The sequence below is a fragment of the Armigeres subalbatus genome, chromosome 1 (assembly GCF_024139115.2).
Source record: "Armigeres subalbatus isolate Guangzhou_Male chromosome 1, GZ_Asu_2, whole genome shotgun sequence".
In the NCBI taxonomy this organism is placed as follows: domain Eukaryota; kingdom Metazoa; phylum Arthropoda; class Insecta; order Diptera; family Culicidae; genus Armigeres; species Armigeres subalbatus.
Genome location: NC_085139.1, coordinates 73,410,757 through 73,430,878, shown reverse-complemented (window position 1 = coordinate 73,430,878; position 20,122 = coordinate 73,410,757). Strand labels below are relative to the sequence as shown.

Here is a 20,122-nt window from a genome sequence, read left to right as displayed (position 1 = left end):
AGAGGCAAAAGTGGTCCGTATTTGTTTCGCGTCGTGGTGTAATTTAAAATGTTAGTTTGTGACATGGTAGCTTTTTGTATGATGTGTTAACTTTTCCCCCTTTGTTCCTCTAGTTGATCGTCAATCAGTAATTTGTTCGATCTAAGTTGCGGCAGTGCGTGTTACTAGTTTAGAAAAGGTAAAAGTGCGATATAATTGCAACCTAGTTAGGTCCCCAACCAAAAGTGCGTGTGCGTTTCTTTTAATTAGGTGCGAGGCAGCGAAGCCATTTGCCGTTAAACCACCATCCCATTAGAGACCGCTTTTGACCCCACTCGTCGGCGTCGAGGTAATCCCGGGGCACACGTGGCCGGAAGAGGGCCGCGTCACGTTCCTTTTACGCGCCCTAGACAGGCAGGCTCATCCAACCCATCAGCGTCCAACCGACAGCAGCGAGAACTATTGTTCGACGAACGGACGCATGTGCCGCGTTCAAGCGTAAGACCACGCGCCAGGTGAGAGAGTCATCAACGATCGACACGTAAAGCCGTCGACATCGGGCCGGAGTAGTGCGTAAGCAGCTCTGTGTGCTCAGCCGCCGACTCATCACCATCCAACCATCCACGTAAAACCTAGGTAGTGAGTATTTGCATGCATTTTGTACTGTGAACGTCCATGCGCATGAGGCAATAAATTTCAAGTACTTAATTGCCTCCGTTAAATGATTGGTACATGATCAGCGAGTGAATGAACGGGTAACGCACAAACAACACGCACGATACACTGTAGGTTGATGGGGATTAGATAGTATGCGATAGTGTAGCAATATGTTAAAAGGGGAAGAAGAAAGGCCTAGGCAAAGGAATAAACGAGATGTAATAAAGCTCTTTGTTTGACTGTATTAAAGCTTCGTGTTATACTTGATGTGTGTGAATGTAGAAATTATAGCGTACAGCATACTGCTATTCGTCTCGAACTTGATGAAGTAGATTCCCGTAAATGTAGACAAACAGTCAGTCATCTGAGAGGGGTTCCCATGTCTTTTCGCGGACGAATCATCAATTTCAATTTGTAGTCGTGATAACTTTTCATTCTAAAGCGTGATTTATTCGTTTGATTGTGGAGAGCTGGGCCAGTGATGAAAACTTATTGTGAACGGTTAATTGTCTTTGGAGCGGTTCTGGTAGTTGCACGTACGTGATTTAGAGTCTTGCGGCGTCGATACGCTCACGCTAAGTACGACGGTTTTGACACAACCAGTCACTTCCCTCCCCGATTTCGGGAATCATTGACCCTATCCTCTGGATAGTCTCAGGCCGGGCAAACCTTAAACTGGTGGGTGGTCTCCTTCACGGAGTGGCGCTTAAGCCATCCATTTAACCGGGGAACGTGACGGGTTGGCGGGTTATAAGTCTTGAAGGAAACCTTCAGGACGGACTTGATTCATGAAATCTTTGTAGAACTCTTTCGAATAATTCCATTTAAAAAAAAATCATCGACGCATTTTTTTTGGAGTATACCTTAAAGAATTTCTGGGAGATTTCCAAACAAATTGCCGAAGCAATTTTTTGGAGAATCTATAGAGGAATCAATAGAAGTATTGCTGAAGCAATTTCCGTGGAAACTCCTAGAGAAACTCGAGGAAGAATAGGCAGTAGTATTTGTGGATGAATTTGCAGGGGCGAAGTTTGGATGGAAGTACCAGGAAAAAAATTTGCAAACTTCGGAAGGAATTTCTGTAAATGTTTTAGTGGGGATTGCTGTGAGAAATTTAAATATAAAATTTCCAGAGCATTTTTCGTGAGCATTTTAGAGGAATTTGCGGAGGAGTTACTAAAGAATTTAAAAACGGCTGCTTGGAGGAATGTTTCGGGAAATACCTGTAGGGATTCCCGCAATTGAATTTCTATAAGTATACCTAGAAAAACTTTCAAAGATACTTCCGTAGGAATTCCCAGGGGTGGGAGAATTCTATGTGGAATTCAAAAGGAGTTCAATGGGAATTTCTGGAGAGTTATCGAAGTAATTTATAAAGAGTTCTGGGAAGATCTTCTGGAGGACCTCAAGGGAAGAATTTCAGGAGAAACTGCTTGAGGAAAAACTGGTGAAAATGTTAGTGAAATCTCCGTTAAACATATGAATAATCCACATGTATGTTTCTGGATGCAACGTAAAAGCTTCTATGGAATATCTGAACTCCAGAAGGCATTTTGAAGAAATTACTTCAGGAACTTCCTTAAGAATTCCTGCAGAAATCCACGGGGAATTATCTGAGGGGCTTCCGAACAAACTTCCTGAGGAACTCATGAAGGAAATCCTGGAAAAAAAATTTAAAGAATAAATCTTGGAGGAACTTAAGAACGAAATTCTAAAGGAACTTCCGGAGGAAATTTTTCAGGAGCTTGTGGATGAAATCCTGGATGAACTTCCGGATCACGAACTTCCGGACAAAATTCTGGAGACACGGAGAACGACATCCTGGAGGATTTTACGGATAAAATCCTGGAGGAACCGCCGGATGAAATCCTAGAGGAACTACCGGGTGACGGAGGAGGAGGTTCCGCACGAAACCCTGGAGGAACTTCTGAATGAAATCCTGGAGGAATTTCCGGACGACATCCTGGAGGAACTTCGGCACGAAATTCTGGGGAAACTTTTGGACGAAATCCTAGAAGAACCGGATTAACTTCCGGACGAAATCCTGGAGAAATTTCAGAACGCCATCCTGATGGAACTTTCGTACGAAACCCTATAGAAACTTTCGGACGAAATCCTGCAGGAACTTGCGGACGACATCATGGAGAAACTTCCAGATGAAATCCTGGAGGAACTTCAAGACGAAATCCTGGATGAACTTTCGAGGGAATTCCTGGATGAACTTTTGATCGAAAACTCTGGAGAAACTTCCGGACGAAATCCTGGAGGAACTTCCAGAAGAATTTCTGAAGGAACATCCAGACGAAATCTTGGAGGAACTTCCGGACGAAATCCTAAAGGAACTTTCGGACAACATCCTGGATGAACTTCTGAAACAACATCCTGGATGATCTTCCGTATGAAATCATGAAAAAATACCGGACAAAATTCTGAAGGCAAGGTGGACGAAATCCTGGAAGAACTTCCACACAAAATCCTGGAGGAATTTCCGGATGACATCCTGGATGAACTTTCGGACGAAACCCTGTGGGAGCTTCCGGACGAAATCTTGGAGGTACTTCCGGGTGAAATCCTGGATGAATTCCGGGGGAATTCCTGGATGAACTTTAGAACGAAGACTCTGGCGAAACTTCTGGACGAAATACTGGAGGAACTTCCGAATGAAATCCTGGAGGAACTTCCGGACAAAATCCTGGAGGAACTTTCGGACGACATCCGGGAGGAACTTCGTACAAAACCCTGGAACTTTTGGACCTAATCCTGGAAGAACTTCCGGACAAAATCCTGGAGGAACTTCCGAATGAATTGCTGTAGTAACTTGAAACTAGCTAACACACGGAGGGTATTCTACCGGGTGATGGACGGTACTTCAATCACCCCAATACTCAAGGTGAGGATGATTCTGTTCTTCGCCGGGGTCGGGGTCTATTGGGTAGATGGTCAAAGATATTACATGTAGAAGGGGGGGGTTACTATACAGTGATCCAAGAATGACGAGGCTTGAGGGTCCCTTTGCGGACCCGAGAGGACGACAAACAGAAATTGGTGAAAGATCAAGATCTTTATATTTCAGGGCTGCTCATTTAACTTTTTTTTGTAACGTCACATTCAAGGGTTCTGTTTGGTATTTCTGATGGAAAGCTGTGGTAGATCAGGCTTGATCTGACTGGCTTGGTGTTGGTCACAGGGACTATACTGAAGACTATTTGCAGACAGGATGCGTGTCGGCGTAGGAGAATGATTATGATGATGTTGGTGATGTAAGATGGGGGCCACATTTTGTTAAGCGATGACGTTACGTTGTCAAAATCGGAACATCGGGTACTTGCACAATCTTCTAATAAATCACCCCCGAGGCAATGCACCATCCAGCAACTTTTTCTTTTCAGTTTGTCACTGTCTTTATTTGTTTGTCCCCGTAACGCTGGGTAGACACCTTTGCATGGGGGGCAGCAGGAACTTTGTCCAAGGGCTTGACGACCCCTCCCCATGGCCACTGCAAGTTAGACCGGGATCATCGTCCCTAACCCCTAATCCCAAGGCGTCAAGCGACCGGTGCCGAGGGGATGCATGGCCAGGGGGGTGAAATAATAAGCTAGGCCTTTAACGGAGCCTGTGGGGTACCTGTGCACCCTCCACAGTAATTGTCCCTTACCGCGTCATTCTGGGCTCTGGCGTGGTGGACCTTTTTTCCCGAGCAATTCGTGGGACCAAAATGGAAAACCAAGTCAATTCTTCAATTAGTGGTAGTAGTGTAGGCGACAACCCCTTCGCAAGAGGTGGGTTGTTCAGGTCTCCGCCTAGGAGGCCAGAGGCAATAGTCGGCAGCTCAGTGCGCAGCGCCAGCGTGGGTCACTCAACTTTCCTCTCGGCTAAAAAAAAGCCGGTAGGGGTTATTGACGGCCCATGGCTTGTGGAGGCGATGAACCGCAAACGCGATGGGCTTTCGGCCTTCGAGGTGGCGACGGAACAGCTGGACGCCATCATCGACTTTGCGTCATCGAAGCATAATATCAGCAAGGACCTCAAGAGGAGCTTGCAGAAACTTCGCAAGTCGATGCTGGACGCCAAGCTGGAGAGGGCGGTCGGGACGGCCAAGTGTAAACCCGTGAAATCGGTGGAGTCGAGGTCTACCCAGACTGAGGCTCAAGTATTTGCGGGTGCGTCGGGGGTGACTGCTCCAACGAAGCAGACACAAAAACGGGGGAGACAGTCTCCAGGGGATGAGCTCCCTGGGAGCCGCTCCAAAACGCGGAGGGTTACTACCCCGAACACGGGTAGTGGGGCTGGGAAGCTGAACCCCGGCCAGGTACCTCCAAAACCGGGGGAGGAAGGACCTGGAAAGGTCCGTCCACTCAGGAAAGACGGTGGTAAGGGGTTACGGCAGGCTGAAAGTTCTCAGCCGCACCAGACCAGGCAAATAGAGGGGGATGACGCCTCCTGGACCCTGGTCAAGAGCAAGAGGAAACCGAAGACGTCAAGGGCCGAAAAGAAGGCCCAGGCGAATGAGGGTAGCAAGAAGTCTAGGGTAGGCGCCAATCGCTCCAGTGGCGATGCCCTAGTCATCACGGTGGACGAGGCTAAGTACTCGGACGTTTTGAAGGCGATGAGGAGTGAGGTCAAGCTCGGTGAACTAGGCGCCGACGTACGTCGAATAAGACGTACCCGGATGAGCGAGATGATCCTCGAGCTGAAGCGGGGCGTCTCGCAAATGGGCGCCGCCTACAAGAAGTTGGCGGAGGAAGTTCTAGGCGAGACGGTCAAGGTGAGGGCACTCACTACGGAGGTGAATCTAAGGGTTAAAGACCCGGACGAGATCACCGAAGTCGAAGAGCTCGTCACGGCACTGCGGCGACAGTGTGAAGTGGAGACGCCCACCGCAGCCGTTCGACTACGGAAAGGTCCAGCAGGGACGCAGGTAGCATTGGTTCGGCTATCTGCAGCGGACGCCTCCAAGGTAGTCAAGTTAGGGAGCGTCAAGGTGGGATGGTCGGTATGCCCTGTGGGCATATACGAGCAACCCGAAGTTTGCTTCAAGTTCCTGGAACCGGAGACAAGCAATGGGACTGCAAAGACCCTGACAGAAGCAAGCTCTGCCGACGCTGCGGATTGGAGGTACATAAGGCACAATGCTGCACGAACCCTCCCAATTGTTTGATTTGTTCCAGCAAAGCTGTGAACAGCAAGCACCCCATGGGGGATTCGATGTGCCCGGCGTTTAAGCGTGCTGCAAAATCACAGTGCAGGTAACGCAGCTGGCTTGCTCGGCCTCGCCCGAGTGTTTGGTGTGCGCAGGTTTAGAGGAAACGGCGGAACACGTGTTGTTCGTGTGCTCACGTTTTCGCACAATGCGTGACCACATGTTTGCCGCATGTGGTCTGGACACTACCCCGGACAACCTAGTTCGGAGGATGTGTAAAGGTGAAGTTGGCTGGAACGCCGTTTTATCGGCTATCGCCCAAATCGTCTCGGAGCTACACAGAAGGTGACGCGTGGACTCAAGGATCGCTAGTTCAGGCGCAAATAAGAGGTGGTCCAAGGGATCGGAGTCGGCTTCATGGGTCATACCGGTGGTCATGCTCTGTGGTCGAACTCGATCCTTTTATCAAACAAGTGGCCGCGCGAAGAACAACATGGTATCGTCGCTTTCGCGGCGTCGGTCAACCAGGCGGGTTCTGAGCCCGAGGACGGAAAGGGGTCCTCGTCAAGTCTGGGGCAGGCGTAGAACTCGCGTCGGCAAGTCCCTCTGTGTGCTGGCGAATAGGCCCTATCGCAGAAAGGTCAATTTGGGGTGCACGCGGCATCATCATTCTTGATACCAGTCGTGCAGAGGGAAGCAGGCGCGAAGTCGACCCTTCCCACCTTCCGAGGACATAGGGCGTGGTAAGGCCACCTGGAAAGCCGGCAACGCGCTGGCACGATATCATGGTGTTCTTCTAAAAAAGCGAGTTACGATGTTCGGTGCTGCAAGGACACGCAGCTAACCTCGAGGGTGCGTTGTGCACTGGCCGCCCTTTGAAGCATTACTTTCTGGTTGTACCGAAGGGACTATGGGCTTGGCGGCAATGGAAACGGTTTAGCGGGTTGGGGATGTAGTCCTGCCTCCCGTGATTCCTAACCCCGCACTTCCTGGTCAACCCAGGATGTCTGTTGAGCAGATTCCCCCTCCATTGCTTAGGAAGAAATAAAAAAAGACACCTTTGCATAGTGCGTTACGGTATAAGACCTACCCCGGTCACATTGTCAGCTACAGGAAAATCCTGACCCAACCTTCCCCAATATCCAATTCCGTGGTACTTATGAGGGTGTCGCTGAGTCGGTGAAGATGGGCGTGGCCAGGAGTATTAATCCTCATGCTTTTGTGATTTTTATCCAACATTGAAATTAAGGACTACACCCACCTTGATTTCTGATAGCAATCTGAATAAGGATTTCAAAAGAAAAATATAATATCACTAGTGTCCCATCTACGAAGTACACCATAACTATGATATGCTATACTATGCTTGTGACTGTCGTTATTTGTTTGTCTTGTGGTGTTGAACGGAATTTTAACGCACTTATTCCTTATGGGCAAGCTCAAATGGAACAGAACTGTGTATTTTTTGCCCGAACTCAGATGAGATATGATTCTCGACCAACGAGTGTGACTCTTTCGAAGAGTAACTTTTGGAATGGTCGTATCGGGAGGGATGAATGACGGAAATTCATTTGTGGTGGAGTCAACAAATTCATATTGGAACCGAACGATTCCAAAGTTCCGGACGAAATCCTGGAGGAAAGGAGCAACTTCCGGAAGAATTCTTGGAAATACTTTCATCGAAGTCGTGGAAAAAAATCCTGAGAAATTCGTTGAGGTACTTTGAAAGAAATTCCGGAGAATTTTTGATGCTTGAAATTAGTTCACACCTACCCACGCCACTTATCATCAAAGGCGTGACGCCGCATGAAAAACAAATCAATCGGCGCTCAGGTCTACCAGCACATAATTAAGATGCACGGCTATAAAGCAAGACCATGCTGAGGGTGGCGGTGTGCATCAGTAAAGGTGTGGGCCCACACCTGTAGTAAAGCACATCGGGCCAAACCCTAAAGTAGTATTTGTTCAACGAAAATTCGGTCTTTTCCGAGAGAAACTCTCAGCTGGATTGCCGAAGATGGCCGAAGGCGACCGAATGTGACGTCACGTCTGGCATACTCAGTACAATTTTTATAACAGACGTGACGTTTCACTCCGCCAACCCACTGCGGATGGCGATGTTTACATTATTTTTTTCGACCAATACAGACTTAGAGGGCCAACACCTTTACTGATGCACATCGGTACAATGCCTTATCGCGCGCTTGTCAGTTTGGCTGTTGTCTGAGCAGGAAGAATCCTAGAGAAAAGCAACTATCGTTTGCGAGTACAACCAAGCGTGTCTCAGCTCAGCCACATCAGAGAGGACCAGTGGCCGTGTCAAGCACAGCGCTAAGCGACATGACATCCGAAAGTTAACCGAAAAAGACATCTTCAAGCTAATATATGTATTGCCCGACGAACGAAATGGTCGCTGATGCCGTAACGGAGCCGTTGGGGCAGGAATACAGAAATTTGTCGGCGAAGTTGGATTGCCTGGAGCCTCAGACTCGATGCTCTTCCAGGAGGATTGATGGAGCATCTCGCTATTCCCCTGAAAGAAGGAAAGTTAATACTTTACTTGATGTTTCTATGCACTTTCAGTATATTTTTTTTTGTATTCTCTTCTTGTATACGAACGCATAATAAAACTTGATTCGCTCTAGATCGGTCGCATGTTCTATTTTAGCTAACCGTATTGTCCTGTTTTGCTCTAGTTCCGCACACCTGCTGGAGTTCACATCCTTCAACAACCTCGATTTCCCCAAGTTATGCGAGTAAAATCACACAAAAAAATCACATTAAAAAAAGTGACGTACAATTTATTTACATTTGCGAACAAAAATAATATTTTTAGGACGTTGAGTCTCGCGGGTTTTATTTCGTGCTTGATTTAAAACGCGGTTCCATTCCAACGAATTAACCAGTTTTGGAAATAATATTTGAAAATATCATACTATAGTCATTTCAAATCCACACTCCCGCTGTAGGTCAACTTGTGTCTCTAGTAGATCAACGGCTTCTGGAATAGCTTTCCTAAATTAGAGCTGTTAATGCACGACAGCCCGCCGTGATCATTTGCCAGCAGGAGATCAATCGGGTCCATGAATAGCTCCCTCGTAAAGGGAACCAGGCAGCACAAGTCAAGTGAAATTGGTTACAGCAACCAAATTGTGACTGAATCTGGTCACATATTAGTCCTTTCGACGTACTCCAGTTTAAAGCAGACTTTCTATTTCTTGGAGATTGGTAACCGAAGATCTTCTTCGCCGTTTTCCAGCGCACAATCACTGGTAGCACTTCGTCTCTCACAAACTTCCAGATCCCCAGATCTACAGAAATCTGTCATCAATCTACCGTTAACGTCTACTGAGTTGCTGTTCGCCATTTCCTACAGCAATGGGAAATCCTCCGGCACCAACGAGGTTGGGTAACATATGCTCAAACATTTCGTTCCTTTGGCCAAAATCCGGTTCCTAGAGTTGGTCAACCAAATATGGGCTGACCAAACCATCCCAGATGAGTGGCGAAAACAGTTTAGTCATACCCATTCCTAAGAACAGCATCTCCTCCCGTGATGTCACCAAGTATAGGCTCATCTCACTGACCTCTTGTGTGTCCAAGGACGGTGTGAGGTTAGTGGCTGAGTGAAAAATAAGAAGCAAAATGTAGACTCAAATTCTGGCAGCACGTATTCCGCCCAGGATGGTCACATACTTTGAAAACTTGGTAGACGTTTTACTTGTAACGAGAGCAAATAAGCCGACCTGGTATCTCTGTAAATCTCCAAGGCCTTGAACAGGACTTGTACCCATTGTACTTGTGGTGAATGAGTAGGGATTTTCCGGCAACATCCTTGCTTTTGTTCAGAATTTCCTAACAGTGTGCAGGGGAGGAGACTGCGGTACCCCAGGGTTCAACTCTGTCGGTGACACGCGATTAAGAAGATAATCCGCCATCAGTGCCGTTCTTCCCTGGGCCAGACCAGTACACCCAACCGCCGATTGTTAGATTTTCTAACAATTCTGTATAAGAATCTAACAAAACCTGTATAAGACCTGGGCATATACGAAATTGTTAGATTCTTATACAAAAAATATAAGCTCTCAAACAAATATTGTTAGAAAAGCTTACAAAATTGTTAGATCCTTATACAACACTTGTATAAGAATCTAACAATTTCGCATATGCCCAGGTTTTGGTAGATTCTTAATCAGAATTGTTAGAAAATCTAACAACCGCCGGTTGGGTGTAGGTTTCACTATGACCAGCAAGAAAATCGTCAAGGTTCTTGAGCCTCTCCTTCCTATCGCACTTTCACGGAGTCAAAGTCAATTGTTGGAGTCAATATAGTCCGGATGCTTTCCAAACAGCACCATACAAATGACAGTATGCTCCGGTTAAAGATCGGACAGACTATTATTGATAGCCGCCTCCTAAAGCTCTGTCCAGTTAGAATCCGGAATCATTTATTTTATTGCACCGGCACGGAAAATGACCGGTTCTTATGGAACCTCCGTCAAATGAATTTAGGACAGCTTCCTGGACAAAAAATCAGCATGGCGACGGCACGAGGAGTTGTTCCTGCGAGATTAAGTTTGATTTTATGGACAAATTTGCCAAAAACTGATGATTTCGCAAGAGATATGCAGCTGCAGAGCAAAGACCAGAGTGTTCGTGACGAATAAGACGACGGACTCTAAGCTGTACAAGGAAGAATGTCTCAAAAACCGCGTACTAAGTTGCATGAAAGCTCATAAAGGTCCCGTTAAGTTTTGGCCAGATTTGGCGAGTTGCCACTACAGCCGGGAAGTCATCCAGTTGTACCGCGATAATAATGTAGATTTCGACAATAAAAACATAATCCACTGCCCGCAGTTCCGGCCCATTGTTGAGACATTTTGGACAAAAAGTGAATAAACACCTCGGTACGCGACTCTGATCAAGATGAATACACCTTGTATTCATCTTGACTCAGGTGACCAAAATGTAGAACAAATGTGCCAAGGAAGTTGTCTCCGGAGGTGTGCAGCGTTTGATGAGAGGAATAAAGAAGAAAGTGCGAATTGTCACTAGAAAACTAGAAATGATTTGTATTTTTATATTCTTCTAAATGGACATACCTTTATAAGGCCTTGAACTTATTTGTTTCATCCTCCTCATCCTCCGTAGTCGTAAGTAAGTGTAAATCTCTGTCGCCAGACCTTAAGAATTAGCAAATTGACTTTCAGATCGCACCAGACACATGTGATTTTCACACAACTGTGGCGGGAACCTCTTCCGAATGTGAGGTGGAATAAAATCGACCATTATTTGGATGCTGATAAGTCTGTCCCTAATTACGTAATGCTTAAAGCTATGAAAGTTGACGCGCCATACATACCTACTAATTTTATAACCGAGCAAACAAGTAATGAATATTTTCTGGCAAAAATTATCAAATTCATCTACAATCTATAGAAATCCTAGCTAATGGTTTGTATGATAAACGGAACCCGAAATATCTGAAAAATTTAGGATCTGTCTGAATCGGAAGGATTTGAGTTAGCTGAGAACGAATGGAATATCAGAAAATGTGTAAACTCATAGGACTGCAGGGTGCGTGGCGAACTTTTACAGTAAATGAAATGCATTAGTTATACCGGATGGGCCCAAACAAATTCTGATCACTTTCAATTATAAGCAAATGCATGCGGCACTAACTCCTGAAGCTTCCCGGTAGCGCATACCCATTAGTTTTAGCGTCCCAACGACCAGATTGTGAAGCACCGAAGCGAGTTGTTTTTCGAACGATTCAGCCCGGGTGTCCGGATTCCAGTTGAGCGAACGCTTCGAAAACTGATTCGATTTAGTGCGATGGTTGATTGAGCGATAAAATCGCCTGGAAACGATCCTCCACTATGCCCGAACGGGGGAGCATTTATGGGCATTTATTGTTTGTTTCGCTAACTGGATTTGGGAGGTAATTTTTGTTTCAACACTAGGCTGGGGATGACGTGGATTCTGTGGGGTAGTTGTAGTTGGTTTTTCAGTGCAATTGATTTCGAAAATCGGGAATAGTCAACCGTATTGAAAAATCCTATTTTGCCGCTTTGTTCACCCATTTATTTGAAGCGCAAAAAAATGAATGTCACAACCGTAAGTGATGTTGATTAATAATCAATCATTAGTTTTCGAGTTTGAACACAAAACTACTAGACACCAAAGCAATAATTGTTTTAAGTATCGAGAAGAAGTAGTACTTGAGTATTCGGCCTGTCATTCAAATTAATGATGGTGATTAGATAAATTCAACCTCAGTCAGTCAGATGCCTTTTTTATTATACCCCCTGAGCTAAACTCGACTGAAATATGTACGCCTCTTCAACTGCGCTTAGCCCCCACATCCGAAGCTCCGTTCATCAGGAAGTAAGAGACAGCATCGCATTCAACATCGGCACTCGATTCAACTGCACCGGAGCGTTAATTGCTGCACCTCCGGTAGGATTTTCCAGCAGATAATCCCGACAACAAGATCCTCCCCCGATAATTGCCCAACCGGCGCCGGCTGATTGCCTCTGCCGGACGGACCGATGCGTTTGCGGTACAGGAGTTCAGGCTTGAAACTAGACACATCAACGAACCGTTCTAATCGAATTAGATTCATAGAGCCGATAAGTGACTCATCCCTTGGATAGATGCAAACTTGGTACGCATCTATAAATCAAGACATATACATAGGCCTCATCGTTGTTGATTATTTCTAAGGTAAAGGTTGGCTGCGAACATTGGTTAGCATATGATAGTGCCACTCTCTGACACATTACTCGGCTCTTTCTAAAGTGCTGTAAGTTGGAAAGCGATTAACTACCTTTAAAATACTCTTCCTTTAAAATTGAATCAAGGTAGGAATTGTGTAGTTTTCTTACATCGTTCAGCAACCGAAGATAAACAAACCTGTAGCACCTAAATATTTGCCGTATTTATCCATAATTCATATTAAATTGCTGTTGATCGATATATTGTTGCCAGCCGCTTAAATTGAATAGAAATAAATCTTTTATCACTTTTTTGTTAAATATCTTTCAGGATTCTGATGGCTTTTCCGCAAACCTGGCCTTTAAGTGGAGATTGGGAGGTTGAGGGTTCGAGTCCCTCCAAGACACGTGGATCATTTTTCGCAAATTTCATATCAATTTGTCGATTTCGGAACTTGTGCTGTGCATGATGTGCACAGCTAAGATATTTAACAAAAAAAAAATAGTGTTTGTACGGCCAAGTTGCCAAATAATATGCAATTGACTTTATCAGTGATTATTATGGACCCTTTTTAGGCTACAAAGAAAGACCATACTGAGGATGACTGAGTTCGATTCCCGGTCGGTCCAGGAGGTTTTCGGACAGGGAACTGTCTTGACTTACTTGGACATAAAAGTGAGCTGTAGATAGTGGAGCAACCGTTGCAACAAGAGTAGGGAATGTTGGACGCTCAATTTGCTGCGGAGAAAGAATTTTCGGAGAATCGGGAAGCGATCCGGGAGAAATTTATCAGAAGTGTCAAAAAATGGAACGCGCGTAAGGACGTAGATAGCGCTGTCGGTTGGAGGTCGAAGGGTACACCGGACCGGAAGGTGGAGAAGTGGCTGCAGCTGTCAATGAAGACAAACAAGTAGCCTGTTAACGCACATAAGAGCGTCTCTGGTGGATTGTCGGTGTTTGTTTATCACAAGAGTTCCAAAACTCTTTAAGGAATTCCTTCGAAAATGTCTCCTTGAAGCCCATCGAGAAATCTACACGAAATTCATTAACGAATTTTTATTAAAAAAATCTTATTAGATTCAAATCAGGAATTCCTTTGCGAATTACTGCATGCATTGACCATCAAAATCATTTATGAATTCCTTCTAATATTAACAACAAAAAAATCCGTCGCGAATTCTTCATGAAAAAGGAATTCCTGGAGCAGTTCCTTGGAGAATTCGCTAGAGAAATTTCCAGGAGAGTATGAACAGATATTTCTGAAAATGTTCTTGAAAGAATATTCGCGAATATTATTGTAGGTATTTTGGAGAGAATTCTTAGAGAATTTCTGAAAAAATCTGAAGAAAAAGCGGGAGATTTTTTGGAGTATTTCCCTTATGGTATTACGGAGAAGTTTTCAAGAAAACTAGTTTTCTGGGCGAAATCTTGGAGCAATTTTGGAAAAGTTTCCGTGGAAATTGCCTAGGAGTTTCTTGAAGGAGTTCTTGGAAACATTTTTGGAAGAATTCCTAAACAAATTTCAGGAGAATTAATTTCCAGAATAATTTATTTGTGAACGACTTTCCGGGAGAATCAATGGAGGAATTTTGAGGTAGGAATTTCTGGAAGAATCCCCAGAGGAATACGCGTAAGATTTTCAAGATCATATTTTCTTAATATAATTTCCATACGAAGAATTCCTGGACTATTTTCTGAATTTCAAAAGAAGTATCTCGTGGTAATTTATGTGGAGTTTCCGAAGTAATATATAAAGTGTCCTTGAAGGAGTTTAATGAGGAACTGCAGAGAGACTTTTAGGACGAATTCTATGAGTAATTTTTCAAGAAGTTCCAGAAATTCTCGGGGATTTTTAGAGCAAACATCCTAAAGCATTCATATAGGAGTTTCCGGCGGAATTCCTGGAAACTTTTTGAAAAAATTACCGAAAGAATTACTAGATGTGCTTCTGGAGAATTTCATGGAGGAACTTCCTGACGAATTAATGAAGGAACTTCCGGAGGAATTTTTAGAGAAACTTCCGGAGGAATTCTAAGAGAAACTTCCGGAGGAATTCTTAGAGGAACTTCTGGAAAAATCCCAAGAGGAACTTCCGGAGGAAATCCTGCAGGAACTTCCTGAGGAATTCCTCGAGTAATGTCCGGAGAAATTCGATGAGGAACTTTAAGAGGAATTCCTGGAGGAACTTCCAGAGGAATTCCTGGAGGAACTTCCAGAGGAATTCCTGGAGAAACGTCCGGAGGAATTCCTGGAGGAACTTCCGGAGGAATTCCTGGAGGAACTTCCGGAGGAATTCCCGGAGGAACTTCCGGAGGAATTCCTGGAGGAACTTCCGGAGGAATTCCTGGAGGAACTTCCGGAGGAATTCCTGGAGGAACTTCCGGAGGAATTCCTGGAGGAACTTCCGGAGGAATTCCTGGAGGAACTTCCGGAGGAATTCCTGGAGGAACTTCCGGAGGAATTCCTGGAGGAACTTGCGGAGGAATTCCTGGAGGAACTTGCGGAGGAATTCCTGGAGGAACTTGCGGAGGAATTCCTGGAGGAACTTCCGGAGGAATTCCTGGAGGAACTTCCGGAGGAATTCCTGGAGGAACTTCCGGAGGAATTCCTGGAGGAACTTCCGGAGGAATTCCTGGAGGAACTTCCGGAGGAATTCCTGGAGGAACTTCCGGAGTGATTCCTGGAGGAACGTTCGGAGGAATTCCTGGAGGAACTTCCGGAGGAATTCCTGGAGGAACTTCCGGAGGAATTCCTGGAGGAACTTCCGGAGGAATTCCTGGAGGAACTTCCGGAGGAATTCCTGGAGGAACTTCCGGAGGAATTCCTGGAGGAACTTCCGGAGGAATTCCTGGAGGAACTTTCGGAGGAATTCCTTGAGGAACTTCCGGAGGAATTCCTGGAGGAACTTCCGGAGGAATTCCTGGAGGAACTTCCGGAGGAATTCCTGGAGGAACTTCCGGAGGAATTCCTGGAGGAACTTCCGGAGGAATTCCTGGAGGAACTTCCGGAGGAATTCCTGGAGGAACTTCCGGAGGAATTCCTGGAGGAACTTCCGGAGGAATTCCTGGAGGAACTTCCGGAGGAATTCCTGGAGGAACTTCCGGAGGAATTCCTGGAGGAACTTCCGGAGGAAATCCTGCAGGAACTTCCTGAGGAATTCCTCGAGTAATGTCCGGAGAAATCCGATGAGGAACTTTAAGAGGAATTCCTGGAGGAACTTCCAGAGGAATTCCTGGAGGAACTTCCAGAGGAATTCCTGGAGGAACTTCCAGAGGAATTCCTGGAGAAACTTCCGGAGGATTTCTGGAGGAACTTCCGGAGGAATTCCTGGAGGAACTTCCGGAGGAATTCCTGGAGGAACTTCCGGAGGAATTCCTGGAGGAACTTCCGGAGGAACTCCTGGAGGAACTTCCGGAGGAATTCCTGGAGGAACTTCCGGAGGAATTCCTGGAGGAACTTCCGGAGGAACTCCTGGAGGAACTTCCGGAGGAATTCCTGGAGGAACTTCCGGAGGAATTCCTGGAGGAACTTCGGAGGAATTCCTGCAGGAACTTCCGGAGGAATTTCTGCAGGAACTTCCGGAGGAATTCCTGGAGGAACTTCCGGAGGAATTCCTGGAGGAACTTCCGGAGGAATTCCTGGAGGAACTTCCGGAGGAATTCCTGGAGGAACTTCCGGAGGAATTCCTGGAGGAACTTCCGGAGGAATTCCTGGAGGAACTTCCGGAGGAATTCCTGGAGGAACTTCCGGAGGAATTCCTGGAGGAACTTCCGGAGGAATTCCTGGAGGAACTTCCGGATGAATTCCTGGAGGAACTTCCGGAGGAATTCCTGGAGGAACTTCCGGAGGAATTCCTGGAGGAACTTCCGGAGGAATTCCTGGAGGAACTTCCGGAGGAATTCCTGGAGGAACTTCCGGAGGAATTCCTGGAGGAACTTCCGGAGGAATTCCTGGAGGAACTTCCGGAGGAATTCCTGGAGGAACTTCCGGAGGAATTCCTGGAGGAACTTCCGGAGGAATTCCTGGAGGAACTTCCGGAGGAATTCCTGGAGGAACTTCCGGAGGAATTCCTGGAGGAACTTCCGAGGAATTCCTGGAGGAACTTCCGGAGGAATTCCTGGAGGAACTTCCGGAGGAATTCCTGGAGGAACTTCCGGAGGAATTCCTGGAGGAACTTCCGGAGGAATTCCTGGAGGAACTTCCGGAGGAACTCCTGGAGGAACTTCCGGAGGAATTCCTGAAGGAACTTCCGGAGGAATTCCTGGAGGAACTTCCGGAGGAATTCCTGGAGGAACTTCCGGAGGAATTCCTGGAGGAACTTCCGGAGGAATTCCTGGAGGAACTTCCGGAGGAATTCCTGGAGGAACTTCCGGAGGAATTCCTGGAGGAACTTCCGGAGGAATTCCTGGAGGAACTTCCGGAGGAATTCCTGGAGGAACTTCCGGAGGAATTCCTGGAGGAACTTCCGGAGGAATTCCTGGAGGAACTTCCGGAGGAATTCCTGGAGGAACTTCCGGAGGAATTCCTGGAGAAACTTCCGGAGGAATTCCTGGAGGAACTTCCGGAGGAATTCCTGGAGGAACTTCCAGAGGAATTCCTGGAGGAACTTCCGGAGGATTTCCAGGAGGAACTTCCGGAGGAATTCCAGGAGGAACTTCCAGAGGAATTTCCGGAGGAATTCCTGGAGGAACTTCCGGAGGAATTCCTGGAGGAACTTCCGGAGGAATTCCTGGAGGAAATTCTGGAGGAATTCCTGGAGGAACTTCCGGAGGAATTCCTGGAGGAACTTCCGGAGGAATTCCTGGAGGAACTTCCGGAGGAATTCCTGGAGGAACTTCCGGAGGAATTCCTGGAGGAACTTCCGGAGGAATTCCTGGAGGAACTTCCGGAGGAATTCCTGGAGGAACTTCCGGAGGAATTCCTGAAGGAACTTCGGGAGGACTTCCTTGAGGAACTTCCGGAGGAATTCCTGGAGGAACTTCCGGAGGAATTCCTGGAGGAACTTCCGGAGGAATTCCTGGAAGAACTTCCGGAGGAATTCCTGGAGGAACTTCCGGAGGAATTCCTGGAGGAACTTCCGGAGGAATTCCTGGAGGAACTTCCGGAGGAATTCCTGGAGGAACTTCCGGAGGAATTCCTGGAGGAACTTCCGGAGGAATTCCTGGAGGAACTTCCGGAGGAATTGCTGGAGCAACTGCCGCAGGAATCCTTAGAGGAACTTCCGGAGGAATTCCTGGAGGAACTTCCGGAGGAATTCCTGGAGGAACTTCCGGAGGAATTCCTGGAGGAACTTCCGGAGGAATTCCTGGAGGAACTTCCGGAGGAATTCCTGGAGGAACTTCCGGAGGAATTCCTGGAGGAACTTCCGGAGGAATTCCTGGAGGAACTTCCGGAGGAATTCCTGGAGGAACTTCCGGAGGAATTCCTGGAGGAAGTTCTGAGGTTCCTGGAGGAACTTCCGGAGGAATTCCTGGAGGGACTTCCGGAGGAATTCCTGGAGGAACTTCCGGAGGAATTCCTGGAGGAGCTTCCCGAGGAATTCCTGGAGGAACCTCCGGAGGAATTCCTGGAGGAACTTCCGGAGGAATTCCTGGAGGAACTTCCGGAGGAATTCCTGGAGGAACTTCCGGAGGAATTCCTGGAGGAGGAATTCCTGGAGGAACTTCCGGAGGAATTCCTGGAGGAACTTCCGGAGGAATTCCTGGAGGAACTTCCGGAGGAATTCCTGGAGGAACTTGCGGAGGAATTCCTGGAGGAACTTCCGGAGGAATTCCTGGAGGAACTTCCGGAGGAATTCCTGGAGGAACTTCCGGAGGAATTCCTGGAGGAACTTCCGGAGGAATTCCTGGAGGAACTTCCTCAGGAATTCCTGGAGGAACTTCCGGAGGAACTTCCGGAGGAATTCCTGGAGGAACTTCCGGAGGAATTCCTGGAGGAACTTCCGGAGGAATTCCTGGAGGAACTTCCGGAGGAATTCCTGGAGGAACTTCCGGAGGAATTCCTGGAGGAACTTCCGGAGGAACTCCTGGAGGAACTTCCGGAGGAATTCCTGGAGGAACTTCCGGAGGAATTCCTGGAGGAACTTCCGGAGGAATTCCTGAAGGAACTTCCGGAGGAATTCCTGAAGGAACTTCCGGAGGAATTCCTGGAGGAACTTCCGGAGGAATTCCTGGAGGAACTTCCGGAGGAATTTTTGGAGGACCTTCCGGAGGAATTCTTAGAGGAACTTCCGGAGGAATTCCTGGAGGAGCTTCCGGAGGAACTTCCGGAGGAATTCCTGGAGAAACTTCCGAAGGAATTTCTGGAGAAACTTCCGGAGGAATTTCTGGAGAAACTTCCGGAGGAATTCCTGGAGGAACTTCCGGAAGAATTCCTGGAGGAACTTCCGGAGGAATTCCTGGAGGAACTTCCGGAGAAATTCCTGGAGGAACTTCCGGAGAAATTCCTGGAGGAACTTCCGGAGGAATTCCTGGAGGAACTTCCTGACGAATTCCTGGAGGAACTTCCGGAGGAATTCCTGGAGGAACTTCCGGAGGAATTCCTGGAGGAACTTCCGGAGGAACTTCCGGAGGAATTCCTGGAGGAACTTCCGGAGGAATTCCTGGAGGAACTTCCGGAGGAATTCCTGGAGGAACTTCCGCAGGAATTCCTGGAGGAACTTCCGGAGGAATTCCTGGAGGAACTTCCGGAGGAATTCCTGGAGGAACTTCCGGAGGAATTTTTGGAGGAACTTCCGGAGGAATTCTTAGAGGAACTTCCGGAGGAATTCCTGGAGGAGCTTCCGGAGGAACTTCCGGAGGAATTCCTGGAGGAACTTCCGGAGGAATTTCTGGAGAAACTTCCGGAGGAATTTCTGGAGAAACTTCCGGAGGAATTCCCGGAGGAACTTCCGGAGGAATTCCTGGAGGAACTCGAGGAAAATTCCAGTGATTTGGTTGAAAAAACGGCTGAGTTCTGGTTGCTCAAAGTTCCCGTTCCATGATTTGCGACCATGGTACTTAACGTTACAATCCTTGGCTCGGTACTTGTAGTGTTGACCAATATTTAATGTGAAAAGTATGAAGTGATTAATGATAAGTACGAATTTATAAATAATAAGTGAATAATGTGAATGGGACGCTGGATTTCTCACTGAGGAAAGTGAAAAGTGTGAAGTAGAAAGAAAGAAGAAGGATGTAAGAAGTTAGACGTCTTACTCCTCATTTCGCACTTTCTTATTTCTCACTGTGAAAAATATGAAGTGCAAAGTGAGAAGTTAAAAAAACGTCTCACATATTACGTCACATGTTTTACTTTTCGGCTCCAATTCTTACAATCTCAGTCTGCACTGCACATTTATTTCTCACTTTTCACTTTTTGTCAGTGTGAAGTGAGATATGAGAAGTAAGAAGTGAGAAGTCTAGCTTCTCACTAATTTTTCACTTCTCATTTCTCATTAATCATTTTACAGTTTTCACATTCGTTATTATTCGGCCAAATATTATTTTTGGCAATTTTACCCGTTCAGCAAACTACATTCAGGGTCATATGATCAGCTATCCAGGTTAAGTATTGAACTGGGCGACCGTCCTGTCCAGAATCAGAAGACAATTAGGGTTCTGGGAGTGTCGATCAACCCGGTGTCGAACG

At 46.7% G+C, this 20,122-nt stretch overlaps 2 protein-coding genes across 9 annotated transcripts in view; both read right to left on the bottom strand.

Annotated features, from left to right (window-relative positions):
* Positions 1-20,122, bottom strand: part of LOC134227108 (cadherin-87A) — a 1,007,180-nt gene that overhangs the window by 138,778 nt on the left and 848,280 nt on the right. The window lies entirely within an intron of this gene.
* LOC134212522 (sericin-2-like) lies at positions 14,792-15,370 on the bottom strand (the record flags this gene model as incomplete). The annotated part of the gene is made up of 1 exon (XM_062690521.1): positions 14,792-15,370. A coding segment is annotated over one exon (579 nt), but the record flags the coding sequence as incomplete, so codon positions are not given.